The 23872-nt window shown below is 39.9% G+C and overlaps 1 protein-coding gene and 1 long non-coding RNA gene across 17 annotated transcripts; one reads left to right on the forward strand and one right to left on the reverse strand.

Moving 5' to 3' along the window:
* Positions 1-514: 514 nt before the first annotated feature.
* On the reverse strand, positions 515-19331 carry SRSF1 (serine and arginine rich splicing factor 1). 14 transcript variants are annotated; one of them, XM_048223822.2, is made up of 9 exons: positions 19138-19331; positions 18546-18730; positions 18002-18174; positions 17122-17802; positions 15823-16182; positions 13994-14049; positions 4787-4930; positions 1114-1260; positions 515-787 (listed from the first exon to the last, which is right to left on the reverse strand). In XM_048223822.2, exons 1-4 carry the CDS (start codon positions 19329-19331, stop codon positions 17608-17610), a joined length of 747 nt encoding a protein of 248 aa, XP_048079779.1. In that variant the 3' UTR covers positions 515-787; positions 1114-1260; positions 4787-4930; positions 13994-14049; positions 15823-16182; positions 17122-17607. The 14 variants fall into 14 exon arrangements, with proteins under 14 accessions (XP_048079779.1, XP_048079776.1, XP_048079781.1 ...); XM_048223819.2 differs by having other exon boundaries at positions 4787-4991; XM_048223824.2 differs by lacking the exon at positions 4787-4930.
* LOC130544699 (uncharacterized) lies at positions 18878-23092 on the forward strand. 3 transcript variants are annotated; one of them, XR_008961181.1, is made up of 2 exons: positions 18878-19551; positions 20355-23092. It is a non-coding gene; the product is annotated as an uncharacterized LOC130544699 (long non-coding RNA). The 3 variants fall into 3 exon arrangements; XR_008961182.1 differs by having other exon boundaries at positions 19535-19636; XR_008961183.1 differs by lacking the exon at positions 18878-19551 and adding an exon at positions 19563-19656 and having other exon boundaries at positions 20355-21545.
* The last annotated feature ends 780 nt before the right edge of the window (positions 23093-23872 follow it).

A 23872-nucleotide genomic window follows, 5' to 3' on the forward strand; every position in this document is an offset into this window, starting at 1 on the left:
GCCAGGGTCTGGCGCGGGCTCGTTGGGCACTGCTGGGCCGTCTCCCGGGACTCAAATGCCGTGCCCAGCAGCGTCGCGTCCCTTTCAGACCCTCAGCGGAAGGCACAGGCCACGGCGGTCACCCGGCTCCTCAGTCCCATATGCACAGCACAGCCCGCGCCTCCAAATTGGGGGAAGCCCCTAGGACTTCGAATGTCTCTCCCCTCTGGTATTTCATCCCCAGCCAGCTAAACCCTCCGCACTCCTGCTACAATATGCGTCTACCTCTGAGTGGCCTTCCAACTCGAGCAAGGAATCCCACTGGGGTGCAGCCTCAGATCCTCCCAGCTGAGGGAAACACTTCCCACGCGTCGAGATGTCATTACTGGCTTATTCTTGGGTGAAGGGCTGAGCTTTCCCATCCTCTCCTTAACTTCAGATAGGATATGAAATTTTACCCGAACATCCCTCTCTCCCGCCAAAAAAAAAAAAAAAAAAAAAAATTAAAATTAAAAAATAAAAACAAGCGAGAAAGTATAGACAAGAAATCATTTTAGTCCTTTAGTACAGTCTGTTTCCTCACCCCACAAAACAAAAATCGAACTTGTGGTTGGACGGCGTCAGATGTCACTGAGGTGACCCCAGCCTCTGTTTGCAGTTCCAAGTCTTCCGTGTAGGCGTCACTGCTACTGGAACTTTGTATGATGATGTCCTGAACGTTTGCTAGCCTTTCCTCACAGAGAGGTAGCTACTGGGTATATCAAAGACAAGCTATTATTAAACAAGTGTCTCCAGTCCAAGAAGTCTCCTGTGGCGGGAAATGAGGGGGCAGGCTGTATCAGTGATATTTTTATAAACTCTGGTTTAAAAAAATTCCTCAGATTATTTCAAGACTTCAACATCTTTCATAACCAACTGTCTCTTATCTCATACACTCCATTTATTCCTCTCCAGACACATTCTAATCAAGGTGACCATCTTGAACTTCCCCTGTACTTACACAACAGAAATAATACGGTTGCAGAATTCTATTCGTAAAAGAAACTAAAGAGATAGAGTAATGACAGTCTGTTTCCCTTCCGTCCATCCACTACACATGTATAACCCCTCCCACTGTTTCCTTCCCTCAGTCACCAGAATGAAAGGGCTGGAAACGTTGGTCTGGTTCCTTTTAGAGTCGATTCCCTATTGGACATTGCTTGGAGGCCTTGGGGATGAATGAGAAGTTCTGCAGGATGGATCAGTAGCAGAAGCAGGTAGCACATCACGGAACAGGTCAGCCTAAGACAGGAGGGGACAGAAAATGATGAACAGTTTCTCACACATCCCTCAGCTAAGCTGCTAAAGTGGCCCCTAGGTCTCCTATAAAAATGTCCATTCCTCTTTTGGGGAGAAAAAATGTTTCAGGTTTACATGCACATGCAAGATAAGGAGTGAACTAAGATGTAAATCTAAGGGAATTAACTACATAAACTAAAGCATTTCTGTTCTGACCTTGGACACTGCCTATTCTTTCATTTTCATTCAGTGAATCCAAGTTTCTGCTTCTTGCACATTCACTTCAAGGTCTATATAATTCATCCACGAAGTTTTCTTCCTCCCCAGTTTAGCCTCTCCTACTTTGCAGCCTTTCATATTGTGTAGAAAATGTAGCTTAAGGATAATGAAAACTAGTACTCATGAAGACCATTATTCTACTGACAATATTGCTGGACTCTCTTGAACTTCTTACTCTGGGATCTAGAAAACCTTCTCCAGCAATCTTTCTCCCAGCACCTCTGGAGAGGGGTTTTCCCACTAACAGGAAGTAGAGGTCAAGTGAAAACAGTTCAGTTCTCATTACTGAAGAAATGGGATTCAGAAGTATCACTTTTCTTGAGGAAAACGGCTAATTTTATCTCTAGCCATGAGAGGAAAACAGAATTCCTGATTGTTCCCCAAACTCTCCCTTAAAAAGAAAATTTATTAACTTTTTAAATTCAGATGAAAATTTAAACCTTAGGATACTTTCCACTGGGAAAATATCCAAAAGTTTGGACCAACTACTCAAAAACAATCAGCTCCAAATGTTTTGAGGAATATAATGAAACTAGTAAGATCAAAGACTCCATCCTTAGAAGGGGCATTTCTACCCTTAGGACAGACAATATCCTTAACTACAAACAAATGAGCCCCTCTTCAAGCCAGCTTCCATAGACCATACTGGGGCCCAGTCAAAAGACTAGGGATGTCTAAAGACAGTAAATTCATCCTGATTATTGTAAACAACTTTCAGTGGTTGAATCAATGGTGTTACCTTCAGATATAATAACTGAAAATTTGTTGCCTAAGAAAAAAGAAAAGTGTGCCTATATCCACCCAAATAAAACTCAGATCCCCTCCCCATCTTGTTCAGGTTCCTCTTTCCCATCTCCTCTGCCCCAGCTTGTATAACCTGTCACTTAACATTTCAGGGTCTCATTTCTTCATCTGGAAAATGAAGACAAAATAAGTACCTATCTCAGAGGTGACTTGCGAACTAAATGAGTAATATATATAAAATGCTTAGAACATTTCCTGTAATATAACAGTGCTAAATAAGTATTTTTATTGGTGCTATTTAGTGGTTCTAGATTAACGTTGGGGCTGGAAATGGTACATAACTGAGCCAGTTAATTACTCCTCTCTCTCAAAGTAACAGGCTTTTACTATACCTCACCCCCCCTTTTTTTTTTAATATTTAGAAAGTGACCGTGCACAGGGGCCCCACCCAGTGTGGGGAGAAGGATGGGAGAGGGAGAATCCTGAGCACACTCCCCCCTGAGCAGGGAGCCAGTGGGGCTCTATCCCAAGACCTGAAGACCATGACCCAAGCAGACACCAAGAATCAAACAACCGTCTGAGCCACCAAGGCCACCCCCCCCTCCAAAGAGCCCTAAGGTAAGTGGCCAAAAGGCTAATAACAGAAGACAAAGGACAATGCCTGTTGAGATCAGCTTTTCTATGTGTGTCTCGCAGACTCAGTCGAGGAGCATGCAACTCTTAATCTTGGGGTCGTGAGTTCAAGCCCCACGTTGTGTGTAGAGATTACTTAAATAAATACTTAAAAAAAAAAAAAGATCAGCTCTTCAAAGGCAAGTTTTAGCAAATGTTAGAAAGTAACAGGATATTTCCTTCCTATTTTGGAGAGGATTTTAAAATCTGAGTACATTAAGGATTATAATTAGATTTAGAATCCTAGGGATAGAAAACATCTCTGCTGTTGTCAATTACCTGTCCCCAAGTTAAGACTCCTCAACAAATTGAAAACAAATCAAATCCAAAAATTTCAGCAGGGAAGATCTACTTCAAAGTTAGAAGAGGCTTCATATCTGGCAAGTTAATGGACTAATTCTTCATGCAAAAAAGCTAGAACTGACAATGAACAAATCTACTAGTAAAAACCAAGAATGCAATATTTGCAAGTACCAAAAAAAACAAAAAACAAAAAAACCCCACCAAACAAAGAAAAAAACCCAAAACTGACAAGAGAGAAATGTTACCCTTCATTACCAGCCTCAATGCAATCGAGGAGGAAAGAAAGCACATTTTACCAAAAGGAACACCTCCCAACCCCCCCAATCAAAACAAAAACACCACCACCCAGCAAAGCTTCTGAGAGGAAAGCAGAAGTCATCTCCCCACCCCCCTGCAGTCCACCCCAACTTCATAACCACACTAAGGGCTTAAACCAATCGCCTGTGGCCCATGTGGTCAGATGTTGGGTTTGTGTTTCAATTCTACCACCTAAAGTGTCATCACTAGTTATTTCTGCTTTAACTGGTAAGGTGAGGAAGGGGAAACAATGGAGAATTTTTTTTCTGAATAACTATTTAAGTTCCTTGACAGCTGGACAGTCACAGAGAACAGAAGTACAGGAAGCAAATCTACCCATTTTCCTGGTAGGCATTTAGTTCAACTGATAGTTGAGGGTTCTAAAACACTATTCTTCCTTTTTTCTGTTTTTTTTTTTTACTTTTTTCCTTCTTTTCTTTCTCTCTCCCTCTTTTAACCAACCAACTGAGCCACCCAGGCACCCCTAAAACACTGTTTCTAAGAAGGGTCACATACCCAAGGTGTCAAAAACGGGAGTCCAAAGCCATGGAAACACATTTATCACTTTAACTCTTCCAGAAAGAAGCTACCAGAAATCAATGCTAAACCTATCAGTTCCATCCACAAAGCATTTGAGTGGAAATGCTCACTTCCATTTTACAACTCCCGAATGGCTTACGGAGGACATCTAACAAATAGCAAGCAAAACAGCACAGGACAGAAGAAGGAAAGAAACTAAGACAGGTCAAAAATACACCAAGTAAGAAATTCAATACAACTGGAAAACATACTCTCAGGCACCAACATTTCTCCTTTGGCCACCTGTTCCTCCCTGCCCTCAGATGCCCCGAGCTCAGGGTATGGCCAAGCTTGAAAAAAAAAGTTGATACCTAACAAGTCACACAAACTTGGTGGGTCTGAACCAGACTAAGTTTCGCTCAGTTACAACATCATGCTAAATTCAAAAACATAAATTAAATCCTTACATGAACAGTTATTCCGGTACAGAGATAAACCTCTTTTCAGTGGCTTTAGCCTCCACCCCAAGCGCATTCCTCTGGTTGAAAGGATGATGTAATGACACTGAACAGCACTGTGCTACCCATCTGCATTGTCAGAGAAAGTATTCATTTGCAACTTTGCTACTTATTCGTGCCCATCCAAATGTTGTTAAGAGTAGGCGCAGAGCAAAAACATCAATCAAGTGAATATTCTTTACCCAAACCCGATATACCTCTTTAGTAATTTCTTCACACTGGATTTGGGGTAGTCCAGAGTTCAGGAAGGATTTTCTCAAAATCTCTGAAGAGTTAGCATATTAGTACATGCGGATTTTATGGTTCCTTCTTTCATTAGTCCTTCTCTCCCTTTCATGGGCCTAGAATTAAGAAAAAGCCTCATCGGGTCAGTCTGATGTTCTGCTGAGGATACCTCCATTCCTGGTAAGAAAGGAACAGGGAATAATGAAACAGGTGTTGAGGAACTGATGCATTATATTCCCTTTGTGAGGGAAGTGAGCAGTGATGACTGAAGACACAGATAAGACATCATAAGACTAGCTAGACCAAGTTTTAGGAAGGCTGCTCTGTTCTAGAAAGCAATGCCAAAAGACGGCAACACAAGGCCAGAACCACATAAAATCTGGCTAAGGCTTCAGAGGAGGGAATGTTTGTTGACCCTGAGAAGTCTCTGAACTAGATGCTGCCTAAAGTTCAGTCACAGGATGCAGGTATCAAAGCAGGTGCAGGAACCTGGCAAGCTGTTTGTTAAAGCTCAACATAGGGACAACAGCTGTACTCAGTATTTACCCCTTAAGCTGTGAATAAAACATCAAGCTTACCAGCTATCCACAAACACTACTGGAAACATCGCACCCTTGACTGCTTGAGCAGCGGCAGGAGGCTTTTTGTTAGAAGAACAAAGACCAGAATTCCTAGAGGACAGTGTCAATTTTGACTTGTTGAACGATTTACTATGGTCAACAGGGTAGATGGGTCAGATTCAGAGAATCTAGATTTTTCTTCTGAAGTTAACTGTAGTCTTTTAAACAAAGCATACGAGGCTCTCCTCAACGAGTTAACAGAAGTAAATTAGCCCTCTATCCCCAAAGCCTGACCCTGTCCTCTGCTTTTTGTTTTACTGACCTTACATAAGTAGCCCCCCTCAGCTGCCAGCTGTTTCCTCTTATTTTTCCAGCTTCCTCTCCCCACTGCACCTTTCCTTTCACTTTCTTTCCCCTGTCATTCAGCAGTGAATACTCAGGAGAGCAGATGGCAGGTAGTCAATCCAAACCAGTGAAAATGCTTCCTGAGCTTCAAGTATAAGGTAATCCCAGAAACAGGTATTCTGAGGGTTAGGATACACATTATTTCTGCCTTTCAGTAGTTTGCACTTTAGATAGCAAAGGCAGAATACACGTACTCTTCATATACGGAAGAGCATCTTCAGACCAAACTATTAGAACTAGATTCATAGTATGGGATGAAAAAAATCCCTTAGTGATGCTTCGCAGGGACATTGGAACTGATAACCTTTATTCCTACAGTAATTCATCCAGTCCCCTATGCAGTACACTCAGCAAAACTCACGAAGGCTGAGGAAGCACCTGTATGTTTCATAGTTTAATTGAGCTCAGTTACTCTAATCTCTCAAGCAAAGCACATGGAAGGGTCTAAGTTGGCACTATAATCTGTGATTAGCCCTCACTGAAGAGATGAGGAAACTGAAAAGGATGCTGAGCTACCAAAGGTAGGTTTAGGATTTATTCCAACAATTTCCTGAAAACCACAGGCATTTAGGAAGGGAAACACACCTGGGTAGGCAGGAAGCAGAAAGGGAAAATGGCACCACCAATCCAACATCTCCCATCAGTAACATACACTCTAATTTGGCAAGTCTATCCTGGTGGCTCTTAGAGCCCTGGTGAACACCCAGTCTTAGATATTGCATGGGTAAAGTAAAATTCAGGCAGTGCTAATTCCAACCCAGAATAACATATTTCAGATTTTGAAAGGCCAGCCAGGACACCCCAGGGACTACTTTCCCAGTTCACAATGGATTCTAATCATTTTAAAGACAAATCAAAGACCTCCCTATCCCTAATGTAGACTCTCTTCCTTAGAGAAATGGCTCATGTGTATAACTATCCCATAACTATTACGGAGGCTTTGCTATTTCAGTATACAAGCATTTATTAAGTACATACATTAAATGCCTAGAACTGTACTCATCACTGGGGATACTCTAGGGATCTCTTCCAGTAAAGAAATCAAAACTTGAGAATTGTAAGACTAGACATTTGTACTAAGTGCTTAAAGAGCACTGGAAGAAAAAAATTTTTAAGAGGGTATTTGCACCCTTTAATACTAAATAGTATTATTTAGTATTCATTAGTTCCCACCTTGACAGTTTTGACACCACAGATTATCATGTAGGATGACCGAGTATCAAAACGCATGCCTAAGAGGTTGTATACTTGGGACTAAGTGTAATGCAGATTTTTACTGCAAACTGTAAAGTGGGAAGTCACCACACATTGTCTTTTAAAATTCCTCTACCTAGAGTGGTAAATAAAGCAATTCAACTTTCTGTCATGGATCTACTAGTATACATTTGTATAAGTGTATACTCAGCTACCAGCACAAATGCACGTTTGTAGACACTGACCCATCCGTGGGGTCTTTTCTATGCTGTCCTGTGAGGGCAGACTGACTAGCAGGGGTTAAAAAAGGGCAAGGGCATCTCTGATGCTGGCTCGGCACTCCATACTAGAAAGTCAAGGAGCTAAGCACCCCAATTTCTTGCTGCTGAGCTCTGGGCCTTAGGCATTGAGGCTAAATTAACTCCTGCTTCAGAACAGCCCCCAGCAACCCAGGTAAGAACACAATCAAAGATAGCACCATGGGACACCCTGGTGGCATCAGGTGGATATTACAGGTGATGGTCACTTTAGAGTCAAAGACTTAACTTGCTATAGAACCACCCCACTGGAAAAGGCAACCCCACTGGAAAAGGCAGACTGGCTTTCTAAAAAAGTGGTAGTAAAATAAATTTGTCACAAGGATTCAAGTTCTGGGCCTGTCGCTTCCACATCTTTGAACCTATTTCCTCAAACTGCAAAATGAGGCTAATACCAGTTGAGCATTAAAATGAAACAAAGAACCTCAAGAACAGTTAGCTATTACTTTCCTTGAGAATAAGGCTGTCTTATGCCCTTGCAGTTTTCCCTTAAAAGTTTCCATTAAAAAAGGTAGCAAGGGCATGAACCCTTGAAGCCACTACTTTGGAAATAAGCCCACTGTGTTTGGAGGACCATGCTACTTTATCTCAGCTTTGCAATGCACCTGCCCAGGACTTCATGAACATATTCATAAACATTAAGGTGTGCATTAGCATACCAGGCATCTTGGAATAAGTGTCAAAACGTTAACACAGTGCTTGCTCTCAGAGTTTACCATGTACCCAGGGGAAGCAAAACACATATACACGGAACAACTATACAACATGCAAGTGCATACACTATACATGACATTATATAACCATGAAGAAAAGCAAAGCAGAAATATAGTGCAATTAGTCCAAGAATGTTTTAAGTCTTTAGCTGATCATGAAGGGGTGGAAGAATTAGAGGCAAAAGAAATGAGGATGCTCGTAGAATATGTATGTGGGGGGTTTGTTGAGTCTCTTGGCTTTGAGTAATTATTTAAGTAAGCAGGGTTAGAGTCCTGGAGTCACGTTGACTCCCAAACCAAGGATATACACTACCCCTTTTCTAAACTCTATATAATCTTCACCTATGAATGCCTTTATGGATAACTAATGAAGAACCAGAACAATCCAATCCCCAAATCTGCAGGAATTCTTATTGAGGTATGACCACTAGGTTTGGAAGTAATTGAGGCTTCTTCTGTTAAGAATCATGCTTAAGAATGATGTAAAAAGGAGACCCAAGAGGAAGCTGCAAGAGGGACCACTCTACTCTTAGAAAGACAATAGCACCAACTCTTGATCAATACTCAAAAGTGTGCACAGCTTGCAAAAGACCAACTTTCTTCTTGACTTTGCAAGACTGATCTTTGGGACATTTACCTCTCCCATAATTGGCTTATGCTAGCATTTATTTATTTGAAAGGAGGGGGGGGGGGAGGGAGGGGGAAAGAATCCCAAGCAGATTCTGGGCTGAGCACAGAGCCCGACCTCACAACCCAGAAATCATTACCTGAGCTGAAACCAAGGATGCCCAACCACTCAACCACACTGAGCCACTCAGGCGCCCTTAGACTAGCATTTAAATTTGAATTTCCTAGCATCACATCTGAGGAGGAATTATTTGATGGAGTAATAAGATTAGAATTGTTTTCTCCAATAATCCAGCCAGTTACCCAAGTTTGGGAAACCGGGTTCTACTGAGTTGCTTTTAAGGAGTAAAAGTTCTTTCCATCTCTTAACATTTATTAACTGACAGCGCTGCATTTGGCTGAATGGGAGATACAAATACTACAGAAACCTCATTGGGTAGGAAAAATTTACAGAAAACTTTCAACAGTAATAAAAGATTGTGAAATTAAATGCATCACAAAGAGAGCTATTATATGGGCTTAGAAGTTACATCCTCATCCTGAGGATGACCAGGATTTGAAGCTTCAGGGTGACTGCTAAGTGGGAGGAGGGAAAGAAAAATGTCTACACACAAAAGCAAGAACAAGCATTGGTCAGTATTTAGTAGACCAAGGGAAGATGTAATTGAGAATAGTGATAAATTGGAAAGGTAGACTATAACCCACTGTTGATTTGTATTAGGGGAGTTGACATGATGTTTTAGGAAGATCAGACTTGATGGCCAGGATAGAGACTGGAGTCCATGAAACCAGCTAAAACACTTTAGTAATGAATCTGGGTGCACAGATTAAGTATGCTGGTGTGGCAAATGCAGATGGAACACAAAACTAAACAGCAATTTAATGTGGCAATTAAACAAAACTATAGTTCAAGTCGTAGATACAATGGTAGTGTGGCTAAGAACTGGTTACAAAGAAAGTCATAGAACTGAACTATGACCTTGGTGTAAGTTTAGTGCCTAGTTTTAGAGGACAAAGGACCCATTTTTAGTTTTCTTTGTTGTAGTGTGCTTGCTGTACTGGTAATTAAACATTTCACATCTTAAAATGTGGATGTCACTCTTGATTTATAATTTAAATTTCTTAAAAAAAAAAAGTCTCCAAAAATAACTAGAAACACTCCAGGAGGTCACAGAATGGAAAATGATATTTTAATGTTACATACAAATATTTAGCTTCTACTACTACACAATAAATATTAAAGATTTATACCCAACTTAGACACAAAAGAGATTTAGACCTATATTTACTGGTTACTTATTCAAGATACTCAGAACGGGAAATAATTCAAATTTCTAGATTTCTCTTCCAAAGCAATTGAGTAATTATCTTGAGTGTCTATTCAGTGCATAGCTATTTTGTGCTATGTACCTGGAAGGGGGAGGAAGAAAGGTTACGACCTGTTAGAAAAGACAGATACATAAACAGATCACTGATAATCAAGGCAGAATGGCAGTTTTAAAATACAGTAGCAATACTCTGTGGAAACAGAGGAAGAACCAATAATGCATTTTCTTTTAAGCGACTTAAGTGACTATTGTGCCAGACACCGTCTTGGTTCCTCAGAAAATAAAAATCCATGATGCAAGAAAGTTTAAGTAGATGGCTGGATAGTGCAAGCAAGCTAGGTGACATAGCGACACTAGAGTAAAATACACAAGTCTGTGTCCACACACAAGGGAATGATTCTGCCCATATGATGGGTATTAAGTTTCCAGGAGGTAATTTCTGAGGTACTACCCAAAGTTACACCTCTCTAAATGAGCAGAAAGCAAGCACTGCAGGAGGAAGAAACAGTAGGACCAAATACAAGAAATGCTGGAGAAGGCCCAGTCCTGGGATATGGAGTATATCGGGGAGGGCTAGAGATGAGACTACAGAGGTATAGGCTAGGGGCTAAGTTACCAAAGGGCTCAGCTGCCGTATTTCTAAGAATAACCTCCAAGCATTGAGGTTTCAAATAACTATAGTAGAAAGTGAGAGGACACATTTTTCATAAAAAAAAAAAAAATTACCCTAGAAACAGTAGCTGGTGGACAGTTGGGGTTTGGGGTCAAGATACTAATGAATTTCTAACCACACTTGGCATTCATGGACCATACAGTAGATGGTATTAAGTCACATTTCTAAGCCAACCACTTTGGGGGCAGAAGAGATTCAGCCCAGGACTTTGAAGTCGTATTTAAAGGCTGTAGGTTATCTTTTGCTTAACGGATGCAGCAGTCTGTTCCTGTTTTAAACCTTAATCATTGCTGCAATTTGAAAGCTTATCCCAAACTTTGTGTGTTAAGGCTCCCCTAATACTCAGCACCCCAGGACACAATTCTGCCATGCCTCTGGCACTTTACAATCTCCAAGTTTAGCCTTTTCTTTTACAAAGGGAATGCTGGATTTTCAAACGTAGAATTTTGGTTTTAGAGTGTCTCTTCACAAGTTAAATTAAGGAGACCTCATAGCTAACATTCCTAGGATTAAGGATAGGAAATAACCAATCTAGAGCATTCTCAATCCAACTTGCACCAAGCCTACTAGTCAGCAACCACCTTCTGTGGCTCATTTGCCACAGAAAATGTCAAGCAGGCAGACAAAAGCTCTACTGTGTAAACTTGATTTTCTTCTCTCCTGGAAAAATACTTTTGCTTTTAGCATCTTATTCTTCAAAGCAGACAAGTTTCTAGCATTGTTTTAAGGAGAGTGCTCCCATACCATTTTCTTGACTAAGATCAAGTGGGCCTAAGAAATTTGAATAGTATTTTCAGTGAATTTAAATAGGAGGTTAAGTTTGGGTCCTTTACATTTTTTGCAATTTAAGGTTATAGGGAAGGGGATGATGGGAATGACGAATGTTAAAGTGTTAATTCCCCGAAATTTTCAGCTGTCTTAATATAAAATGGCATTAAGTAAACATGGCAAGAGAAATATGTGTATGGACCTTCTGATCACAAGATACTCTGCCTAGTTAAGCCAGGCCTAGAAAATAAAAATATAAAGTCAACTTTATGAATAAGCAGGGTTTTAAGACACAAACACTCATTATTTCCGTAATGCTGAGAAGATTCCAGAAATGTTTCATACCATTAAAAAAAAAAAAAAGACAAAGATCTCTGAAAACATATTCGTTTTTCCTGAGATCAATTTTGTGCCTAGATTGCTATTTTCAGCACATCTACTCCTGTACCCAATTCTTACACTTCTGGCCTTACTTATCTGTACCTCTAGGTGTAGCGGGGAGGCAGAAAAACAAACAGATTCACGTTTACAGCATTCTCTCTTAAGTCCCTGAATCTACTTTTCTTCTTTAGAGGTTTAGTACTAATAAAGCTCTGTTCAAGACCCAAAAGGATCCTTACTCAACAGATGAGAAGGCAGAGGTCAAGTTACAGGGAGAAAACTTACCCACCCCCAAAACCCCACCTAACTTTGGAGTTGATAGCATTAAGATAGTCGGTTTCCACCTTGCTTTAGGGATTCTTCGCAGTAGGGATACTTTCCTGGTTCATTCTGTATAATAGCTCCCTCTAGTGGCTACATGGTTTTCCCTAGCATTTACTCCAATAGGGGGAGTAGAACAGAATTGTAAAAAAAAAAAAACCAAAAAAACCCAAAACTTTTACTAGACATTTGGCATCTCTTTAAGTTGTTTTGCTCGTATTTGGTGAAGAGGCTAGCATTCTAGAGAGGCTCTCAATTTCTACTACTTTCATACTGATAGTTCTATCAATAGCTGATAATAGTTCTCAGTCACAAGGTAACAGGAGTTAAGAAATTTTTTGACTTGGTTCAATGTTAACTCCTTTGTACTTAAGAGATAAAGACAAACACCCAGAATCTGCTTAACTCAAGATCTTAAGTATTGTTTCATCTATCTGTTGTTCTGTACACCTACCTAAAACAGCAACTCCTTATGCAAAGGCATGCGTTAAGTTTTCTCTCCCAAATAACCCAGCAAAAGGAACTTAAAATGTTTACTATGAGGTTATTTCTGCCTAAATTAACTTCTACATGAGAAGACTAATGTATTCAATTTATTTTGGGGGGGGGGTACTACAGAAGCACCAAGTGATTTTTTTTTAATAGAAAAGTTCCTTGATTCCTACAAAATCACAACCACCTTTACATACAGCTTTTGAAGTTATCAAGATGCATCCCCAAAGTCCTCAATCACAGGAGTGCTGGTTTAAGTATACTGCAACTTCTTGGGCCTCTATTTAAACCAAATTTTTGCCAGGATTCCTATTTATTCAAGAGACGATCAAAATGAACATATGTTCCCTTATAATCTCATCACTTCATGCCAATTCTAGCTTCTCCTATAGGATATTGATCAATATTCCCATACTGAAAACAAATTATCCCCAAAGAATATACCACTGCATATACTAGGATGGCAGAATATTTCCTTCAGTGGAATACAATTATGAGTCCACTATAGCAACAGAATATAAAAAAATGTGGGTCATACCTTTTTTCTCGCGGCTGCTTCAGCCTGAAAAGACGGCAAACTTAGATCTCCATTAAGAAAGGATCCACACTTAACATGAAGCTTTAGCCCTCTATTCTACTCGAGTTCTCTAATCTCTTATCCAAACTCAAGGCGGCAGGTGTATTTGCAATTCAGAGCCATTCACACTTTATGTAATGAAGTATGGCGTGTATATATATAGACTCTGTATCATGTAACACCCCCAGCAAAGCCTATGGCAACTGCGTAATAAAAGCTCAGTATTTCTGCAGAAGACCGTGTAGTCCCAGTTAAGTGTAAAATGAAGGCATCAATTCTGGTCAGGTTTCACATTCAACAACAAATTCTGTTTTCAGAATTTTTTGGATAAGAGATTGTGAACCGGTTTTCTGCCTTTGCACTCTTTATACTGGGATGAAACTAAATGAACTAAATGAAACCGAAGACTGGTTATGTTACAACAGAACTTCAGCCTAATAGCCTCTTTCTTTTTAATACTATTTATGGTAAATACATACATAAAACTTAATTTGTAATTTCAGTACAACTTCATATACAAAGTGAAAAGACACGTAAGAAATTCATCTACACAGAAAACTTGAAAAAAAAAACCACACATCAGTCCTAATGAGCAAGAGGTTTCAAAGGTAAAACTGAGAAAGCTGAAATTCTAGAATCATACTGAACTTAAACACTAAAGTGGACACAGGAGCACTCAATTTATGAAGGTATAAAACTTAGGGGGGAAACATTTTTAACAAAGAAAATCTGTTCATACAGTATTTAAAAAAATTATTAAACAAATTTTTTAAAATAAAATTCAGATCCCAAACAATTAGGAATCAGAAAATGGGTTTCTTACCTTTTTTTTCCAGAAGGATGTGGGCTGAACAGCAAGGTGGGTTATTCAATCTGACGCTATGAAAAATAATTGCTTCTTAAAGTTTTTCCTTGGTTAGAAAATAACAAACTAATTATAGGCTCCCTACACTATTATTCTAAAGGGACATAAATAGGGAGAGCAAAGGGGAACAATTCAGGGCTACTTTTTTAGTTCCAAAGCAGTGCAACTTTAACAGTTGCCAAAATGGGTAGAAGTTTAGGGTTCATTTTCTAAGACTGAAAAACAAAGTCTCTTATCTGCCCTCACAGCTTTTAGCTGTCTGGTCCAGGGACCACCTACCTTCTATAAATATGCAGCCAAGTCCTCAGCCAGCCTGTTATCAGACAGTATTTTCTATCTCACTTCAATTCTGAGACTGGGACTACTTAAGTTTTTAATAAAACACAGCTTTCAACTTAATTTAAATGCGTTCAATCTTCAGTGAAGGCAATTTTCATCTTGGTCTGGTTGCCAACACATTCAATGAACAAAGGCGTTAAGTCTAGCTCATATTAACCTTTCCAAAATTAGTTGTTTAAAAATACTTATATTCTATACATTTAACAGCTTTGAATAGTAAAAATCTTTAACGTTGTATTTTGAATTCTTGAATAAAAACTAGTAACTTCCTTAATCTAAACCAAGCTCTTTACTTACAAGTGGAATCTTAGTTTTGAACTTAATGTCCCTTCTCTTCCTCCTTATATTCCACAAGGTTCATCTAAATGTTCTGGTTGGGTGCCCTTATGCAAATCTATTGGGGCCCATTTCTTCTATTACCAAGATTATGTCTAGTTTTTCCTAGGTTTCAAATTATGTCACCTGCATAGTGGCCTTAAATTCACCTTCCAACTCTGATTAGCATCCAAGGGAAATGTTAAGATTTAGTTATTTCTTTTGGGTGCAGAAAAAAATGTTTTGATGGTTTTGACTAGCTATGAGGAAATCAAAAGAAAAAGATTAGGGATTTTACGTAAAAATCTCCTCCCCCAACTCATTGAAAATTTAGCACCAAGGGGCTATCAAATAAAAAGATACAAGAACTAGGAGACTAAGATATAAATCACTGCTTTGGGATGTTTTAGATACAGAATAATCTTATGGTCGAGAAGGGTTTGCAAGGCAAAATTCTAAAGAAAGTCCATAACAATAAATAAGCAGTTGAAATTCTAGTGTATTACTCACATTTCAGAAAAAAATGTAATTTGTGTTAAGAATTCTAATCTGTGCTGAATTTAACATTCAATACTTACCAATTTTTGAGAAAAGCTTGAAAATCTCAAAGGCTATCCCCAAGTTAACATTAACTAGTCACTACCCAATTCTGCACAAAAGCCTGTTGTCTAAATGATCACCAAAAAATACACATCTATAAATTTAATCATTTTTACCAAACTATGGGAAAACTTTCTTTCAGAAACTAGATCATCCCCCATTTACTGTATTATATACACAACTGCCTTATTCTTATCTCCCCCAAAAGACTTTCATAATTAACAGTAAGAGATGGCTAATTCCATTTATTAAAAATTACCTTTCAAGAACCTTCAATTTACTAACACATAACAGAATCTTATCCAAGTATTAACTGATAAACTATAGTCACCCAGTTAAAATTTTACATGAAGAGGAAAAAGGACAACCATGCATAGTTTTTTTAAAAAATGTTTATTTTTTTCAAAGAAAAACGGCAATAGCCAATTGGAAACCTACTTATTCTTCAACTCCAATTTTGTTCTTTAAATTTAGAAGTGACTTACTGATTTACTATTTTAAACAAACCCCCCCTTTCCCCTTTAAATGTTTACCATCTACTCGTGCTGAATCCTTCCAAGGAGATTGCTCCAGCGTATTATCTCCAGGTCCTCGCTTTGCTCCTTTTACCAAAAAATGCAAAACACAATTCCATCGTGCATCTTAAGGGCTCCAATCGTCAAAAATAGGAAAAAAAAAAATCTTTGGAATAGCCAATTAAGTTGAATAAAAAAAAAAAAAATCCACACGAATGCGGTTTGGTTGGGGCAGGAATCCACTCCTATGTTCCTGGTAATCTGATCCCGCTCCATGAATCCTTGTAATTCATCCTCCCTATCCTATCCACATTATGATTTGAATCCAATGATCCAGCTCCAAGGATTGGGATCCAGTGAGCCCTCTCCAATCCAAACCTTTATAACCAGCAAAACCAAAAAAGAGGAGGCAAAATGTTAGATACTGTAATCAAAAAAGGTTTCTGGGGAATGATGAGTTATGTCTGTCATCAGTTTAACAGATGTACATCAATAACTATCAAATTCCCCAAAACAAGTTTCTGAATGGTGTTCAGATAAATTTTAGAAACTTAATCATCATAGAGACTAATTGGAAGAAGCATTTTATATTTACAGTTCAACTGATAATGCCAACACTTGTTACTGTACAGCGTATTACAGGTTTTGTGGTTGCAAAAAGTTATGTAGTTGAGAAGTTTACTGGTACTGCTACCCACCCTAAGTCTAAACTAAACCTAATGCTCCCATCTGCAATTTAATTTGTAAATTAAAGTTTTAAACATGAGTCAATTATGAATATTAGTTTAAAGGGAAAGGTGAGACTTAAAAGTATTCCCAACTAGATTATCTACACCAATACATTGGAATTCTCTATTTTGCTTTCATTTTGTCTTAAAAAAATGAAATAGCAACGCTATATCAGTCACACAGAGGACATGCAGATTTAGCAGTATTGATATTATACTCTATCTGGTTGGAATTAAAGACACCCTGTACCCAACATGTACACCAACAGCAGGTCACACATTAACAGTTGTAACTAAGCACTGTGACAAATTAGCCAGTTCTTCCCACATTAGTCCCTATTAAAACAAAAAAGGGGGGAAGGGAGCAAATAAATTGTTACAAAATGGGCAATGTAATTTTGCCACAATTGCCAAGGTTTAAAGAGCAAAGCAATTGTAGCTAAAGATAACTGCATAAGATGTTTGCAAGTGTTTTAAGGTAGACGTGTATATATATATATATATATACATAATCACTTTTAACCCTTGCCTTTTAGTATAAGGTCAATACTGCCAATTTCATCTGTGACAATAGCACTTGGAGTCATACCATTGCCTCCATTATTGATCTGATCCTCCTCAATCCTCCTTTTGACAATCCTAAAATGATTGAAATGTGCTCCACAATCCTTAATCCAAAGCATTCTTAATCCATCTCTTCAGATATGTCTACAGAAAGACACATGAAAAGCAAGATAAACATAAGAACTTCCCCAGGTAAGATAACCACAAACACCCCCAACATCCCAGTTCACACAAACCAGAGCAGAATAGACATTTACACAATATCACAGTCTGAAGAGCATGGAGAGTTAACTAAATTTAAACAATCCTGTCTATGACATCACTTAAAATACAATTTATCAGACATGAGGGGAATGTAGATGTTAGGAGCAGGGGGATATTACACAAGAATGCAATTCAACACTTTAGCCCATTCTGAACAAAACAGTTTGAATTAAAAAATGAAAAGATTGTACTGAGTAAAGGAAAACTGTATACAACATGGGTTCTACAAAAAGTGTCACCAATCATCTTATGTACGAGAGCGAGATCTGCTATGACGGGGAGAATAGCGTGGTGATCCTCTGCTTCTCCTTGGGGAGTAACTGCGACTCCTGCTGTTGCTTCTGCTACGGCTTCTGCTACGACTACGGCTTCGAGATCGGGATCTTCCATAACTTGGACTTCTGGGCCCATCAACTTTAACCCGGATGTAGGCAGTTTCTCCCTATTGAATAGACAGAACTTTCGATTGAAAGATCTAAGCTTTCATCTGTCTTCAGGCATGCTGAACGAATACAATGTAACTAAAACCAGGAATCTGGTACTTTACTTGGACACCCTTGCCTGAATCTTACCTTCAAATTCCACTGTTAAGACCACTGTATCCAATTCTGGCCAAAGAAAAGAATAAGTGTAAAACCTACCTCATGAGATCTAAACTTAGTGTTATCCAGTTTTCGAACTGCATAGGTCATATCTTCTTTCCGTACAAACTCCACGACACCAGTGCCATCTCGGTAAACATCAGCATAACATACATCACCTGCTTCACGCATGTGATCCTTTAAATCCTGCCAGCTTCCACTTGGAGGCAGTCCTAAAAAAGTATTTTTTTCAATACCAATCAATCTAAATTTCACATTAAACTTAAAATTTACACTAGAACAAAGACTACTTTAAAATAAATGATTAGATTCAAAATTCTAGGTAGACGGTCGTTTATTAAAATTCTGGAATCCAAAGTCCAAAATTATCTGTAAAGTAAAGATTTTCATATCCAACCTAATGGTAAGTTAAATAAGTAGTATATTGGTACACCTCCACTACAGTAATCCTTGTTTACTAAATTCACCCAAGAAACTTAAGACCTACCACAAAAACTTGCATTTGTCAAAACTTGTCACTCAAGGAAAAACTTAAAAGTGGTTCCTGTCCCTTCTCAACAACCCTCACGAAAAAGAAACTCACCGGAGACAACCACTCTGTTTTCAGAACGCCTGGATGGAGGACCATAGCGGCCTCGGGGAGCCCCGCCACCTCCACCCCCGCCGCCGCCTCGGCCTGTACCACGGCCGCTTCGAGGAAACTCCACCCGCAGACGATATCCATCGTAATCATAGCCGTCGCGACCATACACCGCGTCTTCCGCGTCTCTGCGTGATCATAGAAAGCAAAAGGTGTAAGAATAAGACCCGGGAGGGGCAGCTAACTCAGTCAGGAACTAGCGGCCCCCGCACATGCGCACCCAGCGTGGAAGAGCCCACATGCGCTGCATAATAGGAATGGCCCCTCCCCCACCCAGAAGCACGCCAGCCTCCCGACCACTACACCAGCCCTCGGCGCCTCAGTTTCCCGCTCCGAGACGGAGAGTCCGCTCTGGCGACGTCCGTGGGCCCAGCCACCAGAGAAGCCATAGCGACTCGGCTCCTTACTCGGCTCCTGCATGGGCGATATCGTCTTACCCCCAACCTAACAGCCCACCTCCCCATTCTCTGTATCAAGGCCTTCCCCAACTACTCCAACTTATTGCCTCAAGGCGGCAAGCCCCGGACCGCCTCACCGAGGGTCCTCGAACTCAACGAAGGCGAAGGGCGGTCCTCCGCGGCGATTCTTGAGATCGATGTCGCGGATAGCACCGTATTTGTAGAACACGTCCTCAATGTCCTTGGTTCGGATGTCTGGAGGTAAGTTACCCACGTAGATGCGGCAATCGTTGTTCCCTGCCGGGCCACGAATCACACCACCTCCCGACATGGCGGCGACGAAAAGCGCGGACTCGAGAACAGGCCTTCCCACCAAGCCTAGCGCACGGCAGAGCGAGCCCGCAGCGACACCACGTCTCCCGCGGCCCCTCCAAAATGGCGCCTTTATCAGCTCGGCGCACGGATATGGGGGGAGGGAGGAAGAGAAGCGGGAGGAAGCAGCTATTCGACCTCAGTACGCACGCGCAAGAGCGTAACGGGAGCTGCGAAAGGTACGCTCACGCATGCGCGACGTCACCCTCCGCGCGAAGGGAGAAAAAAGTTCCTCGCGTCCCCTATTTGCGGAGTGGTTTGCAGGTGAAGTGACCGGCCGTTTGGTAAAAATTAATCACAGATTCCTCGTTAAAGGGGTTACTAGTCCCTGACGAGTCTTAAAAGATAGTTTTTCCAAGAATGAGTCTCTTAAAACGAGTCTGCGCCTTGAAAGCATTGGGTGAAACCTAGCCTTGAGCCTTGTCCCACAATGCTCTGCGGCGTTAACGGCCTTTGGCGGGAAAGACTGCTGGGGGCGGAGCTAAGGGGGGAGGGACCTGGCGGTTGCTCCGGAAACGCGAACATCCTTGGAGAGTGCGGCTGGTTTGGGAGCTCCGCTTCTGGTGCTTCAATGCCGAGCCAAGGCGTAACTTTGTCTTCCTGCCCTTTCTCCTCAGCACAGGCCGTGGTTTGCTTAGACAAGTGTCTGATTTAGAGCAACCCAGTTTAGAATCCTTAGTAAATACTCTACACTAAGTACCGTTCCACCGTCGGTTCAAAACTTAACTTTGTTTAGCTCAGTTAAGCACACCTTGATCGAGTGCGGTGGTTTGAGCCCTGACCAGTCAACCAGGACTCAGACCTCAGCTTCTCTTTAATCGCCTACCGCTAGGCCTAGTGCAGAGGAGAGGTCCAGTGAAGGTTTGAAGAGCTTATTGCGCCTGTTATGTATCCAACCCTTTCAACGATCAAGAAAAAGCGTGTGTGTTTGCAGAATCCTGAAGTCTGTTCCTCTTTCTGAACTCATTCCCTGCCCTTTCAGGTAATATGTAGACGAGCAAAATGGATGTGTGAGAACTGTGACCCCTGGAGACTACAGCTGCTGCTTAGGACTGATCCCACTTGCACGCTGGTCCAGGGAGATAAGAATTTGTTACATTTTTTCCAGCGACATCTGAAATCTGGATTTTTATGTGAGATGTTGGGATTTTAAAATATTAGTAATGGATTCAATTTTTAAGAAAACGCTGCAGTCATAAATATGCTAAAACATCTGCACCCTGAGTGTGAGGATTTTTTTCAGATTATGTGTTTGTTTATAACAGTCCCCAAGGATGTGAGGCAGAGATACTCTAAAACATTATTAAAACTGGACTAAGAACTCAGGGGAAATGGGAAAATAAGGGGGGAGGAATTAAGATGAAGTCATGGGTAAGGTTACTATACAAAATGCCTGCAGTAATTGCCTGGTCAGTTACTAAAGACGGACTGCAAATTTGACTCCAGTCATCCCAGAAGTCGTAGAAAAGAAGGGAACACAAGTATCTTCAAAATCCTAAGTGCCTTTGAGATTGAAAAATAAATAGCTTATTTAGGAGAAGGCCATGTCTTCTTAGTTCTAAAAGTTGATTGAGTGCATTTTACAAATGTCTCTGAGTGATCCCAAAATACAAATTCAATTTGATCCTGAACAGATTCATAGAGGATCTTTGGTAGTCCTTGAACTTTCTGTGATGGTTTCCAAAATTATGCATATATGTGCATGTTCTTTTTCTGCAAAGAGGATTTGAAATTTTAATCAGATTCTTAAAGGGGTCTGTAGATTCCCAAAGGGAAGAGAACCTCTGAAAATTTTAGAGGGAAGGACAGACTGTCTTTTAGACCATCCTTCATTGATTATCCTTCAATATTTTTGAAACTGAGCTTTTAATAAAAAAAAGAACCTGATAATTTTTAAAATGAGAAGCTGGCCAAAAAAGACACATTTCAACAAATTTATTCAGTTTCTAGCACTGTCCTGTTCAGTTAGTAGCAGAAAAGATAGTTTTTTAAAAATTGCATGCATATCATGTATTGAATAGTTATTTAGTGAGCACATTTTCTGTTATTTTATCCATCCACTTAGAATTATTTAGGCTCATCTGTTGATTAATGTTAAGTAATGATAACTGAAGTGATTTAAACATAAGTGCTTTTAATTTCAAGGCATTTTTGTTCCAGAAAAATAAGAAAATTGTGAATTTGCTTTGATTTATTCTTGTCTAATTTCATGCAGTCACTTCTGATGTTCAGTTCAGAGGAATACAAGTAGAATTTAATATGGAGTGAATAAGACATTCTTGTTCCTCTGTTGACTTACTGTATTTGAATGTAACCAAATTATAGATTCTGGGGTCCATGATGAAGTCAGGATGTAGCAGGAAAAATCTGAATGGCTGTTTATCAAGGTCTCCCAGGATAACATTAGTTTGGTGACTATTAGAGTTAAGGGTGTGATTTTTATTTTTTTTTAAGATTTATTTATTTGAGAGAAAGAGCATGAGCGCAGGGGTGAGGGGCAGAGGGAGGAGAGAAAGAATCTCAAGCAGAATCCCGGCTGAGCACGGAGCCCACCGCAGGGCTTGATCTCAGGATCCTGAGATCACGACCTGAGCCGAAACCAAGAGTCAGAAGCTTAATCAGATTGAGCCACCCAGGTGCCCTGAGGGTGTGGTCTTAATATCAGTATCCCAGAGTTGATTAACATATTTTAGTCCACAAGAATAAAAAAAAACAAGACAGCAGGTAAACCAAACCATTTGTTTATTTGTTGGGTGGTGGGGAGTAGGGGGAGCAGATTCATTTTTGGTGACAGGATGCTCCGATTGTACACACCAGGATAACTCTTCGCAGGTCTGGAAAACAAATCAGGCAGTTGCTTAGTAAATGAGGAATTCAAGCAAAATGAGGCAAATTGTTTTGAGAGATCTCGTTCAGACAATGGTGAGACCTGAGTATACCTCTTCCAAGACAGGAAAATTCATACTGCCCTGGATTTTGTGTGTCTGTTTCCAGGATAATGATACTGTGTAAAGATTGGCAATTCTTTTTTTTTTTTTTTCTTTTTCAAAGTAGGCTCGACATCCAGCACGGACCCCAATACAGGGCCCGAACTCAGGACCCTGAGATCAGGAGCTGAGATAAGATCAAGAGTCAGACGCTCAACCGAATGAGCCCTGGCAATTCTCTTTCCGTAGGCTGATCTTCACATAAACCTTGTCTAAGCAGCATACTGGACAATCGATTAGATTTCTGATTTCCAACCACTTCCCATTTGCCTCCCGAGATTACATCCTCATCTGAATTAGGGGTTCAGAGTGTTTGTCAACTCCTTCCTCGGTTACTCATTCACTGGCAGTTTTAGGGATTGTTCCCACAGCTAGCTGATTTATGGAGTCTGCATTGTACCAGCTTAATCTCAGAAGTTGCCATATTTTCAACACTGTTGTTGCTGTTTATAAAAAGTTACTTCCTCAACTTTTAAATGTTTTCGATTCAATCTGGTAAACTATATACTAGTGTCAGCACTGTATTTTACCCTGGAAATATTTACTTGAGGAAAAAATAGGGTTGAAGTCACAGAACCCATTTTTTCAGTTAGTTGCCGAACACTTAAATTCTCTAAACCTGTGGTGACAGTTACGCAACTCTGTAAATATACTAAAAATCATTGAATTGTACACAAAGCGAGTGAATTATATAGTATGTAAATTATAACTCAATAAAATTGTTTTTCAACATGACTGGGGAAAATTATTTACAAAATCAGCAAAATCACTCTCCAGTACCATTTCTCTAAAGGTATTGTAGGAGATAGGGAGTATTGTAGAGTAATTTGCGCTGAAATGTGGCTTTCCGAATCTGGAAATTCTGTTTTCCATATTCATGTGTCAATCCTTACCGTCTTCCTTGGAGATAACTGTTACTTTTACTGGGTAAAGAGACAAAAGATTAGGAGTACTTGATTCTCCTGGGTACAGGAGTTTCCTCCAGGAACTGTTGATTTGCATGACTCTGTTCCCTTGTTCCACTTGTTTTAGTGCTCAATATTCTTTGAAAAAGGAAGAAACAGTATATATCTTTTTATTTCATTTGTATTTGTCTCATCTCTAGTAAACTATATTTTTGAGGACAGATTTCTGCTTTAACTTCTTTATTACCGGTAAAATCTCTGTTAAAATGATATTACTGACAATTTACTGACTGCTTTTTGAAAGAGGTGGGCCATTAGATGAGCAGAATGTTGTTTCTATGGAAACCTCGTCATGTTGCTACAAGTGGATAGACACAATGGGTACAAGGATTGTTTTCATTTCACAGTGTAAAAATGATGGCCGCTTTATAGGCCCAAATAGGTCCTCTAATAATGTAGTCTTGGTAATCTTTTTTGAGGACTGGCTTCCCTTATTCTTTGGGTCCTTTTGTTTTGTTCTTGGCTAATTCTTCCCATCATTAATAACAATAAGATATGATTTTGCCAGAAACCAGCTTTTAAGATGATCTGTTATAAAGAGATGTATT

Source organism: Ursus arctos, unplaced genomic scaffold (assembly GCF_023065955.2).
Source record: "Ursus arctos isolate Adak ecotype North America unplaced genomic scaffold, UrsArc2.0 scaffold_24, whole genome shotgun sequence".
NCBI lineage: Eukaryota > Metazoa > Chordata > Mammalia > Carnivora > Ursidae > Ursus > Ursus arctos.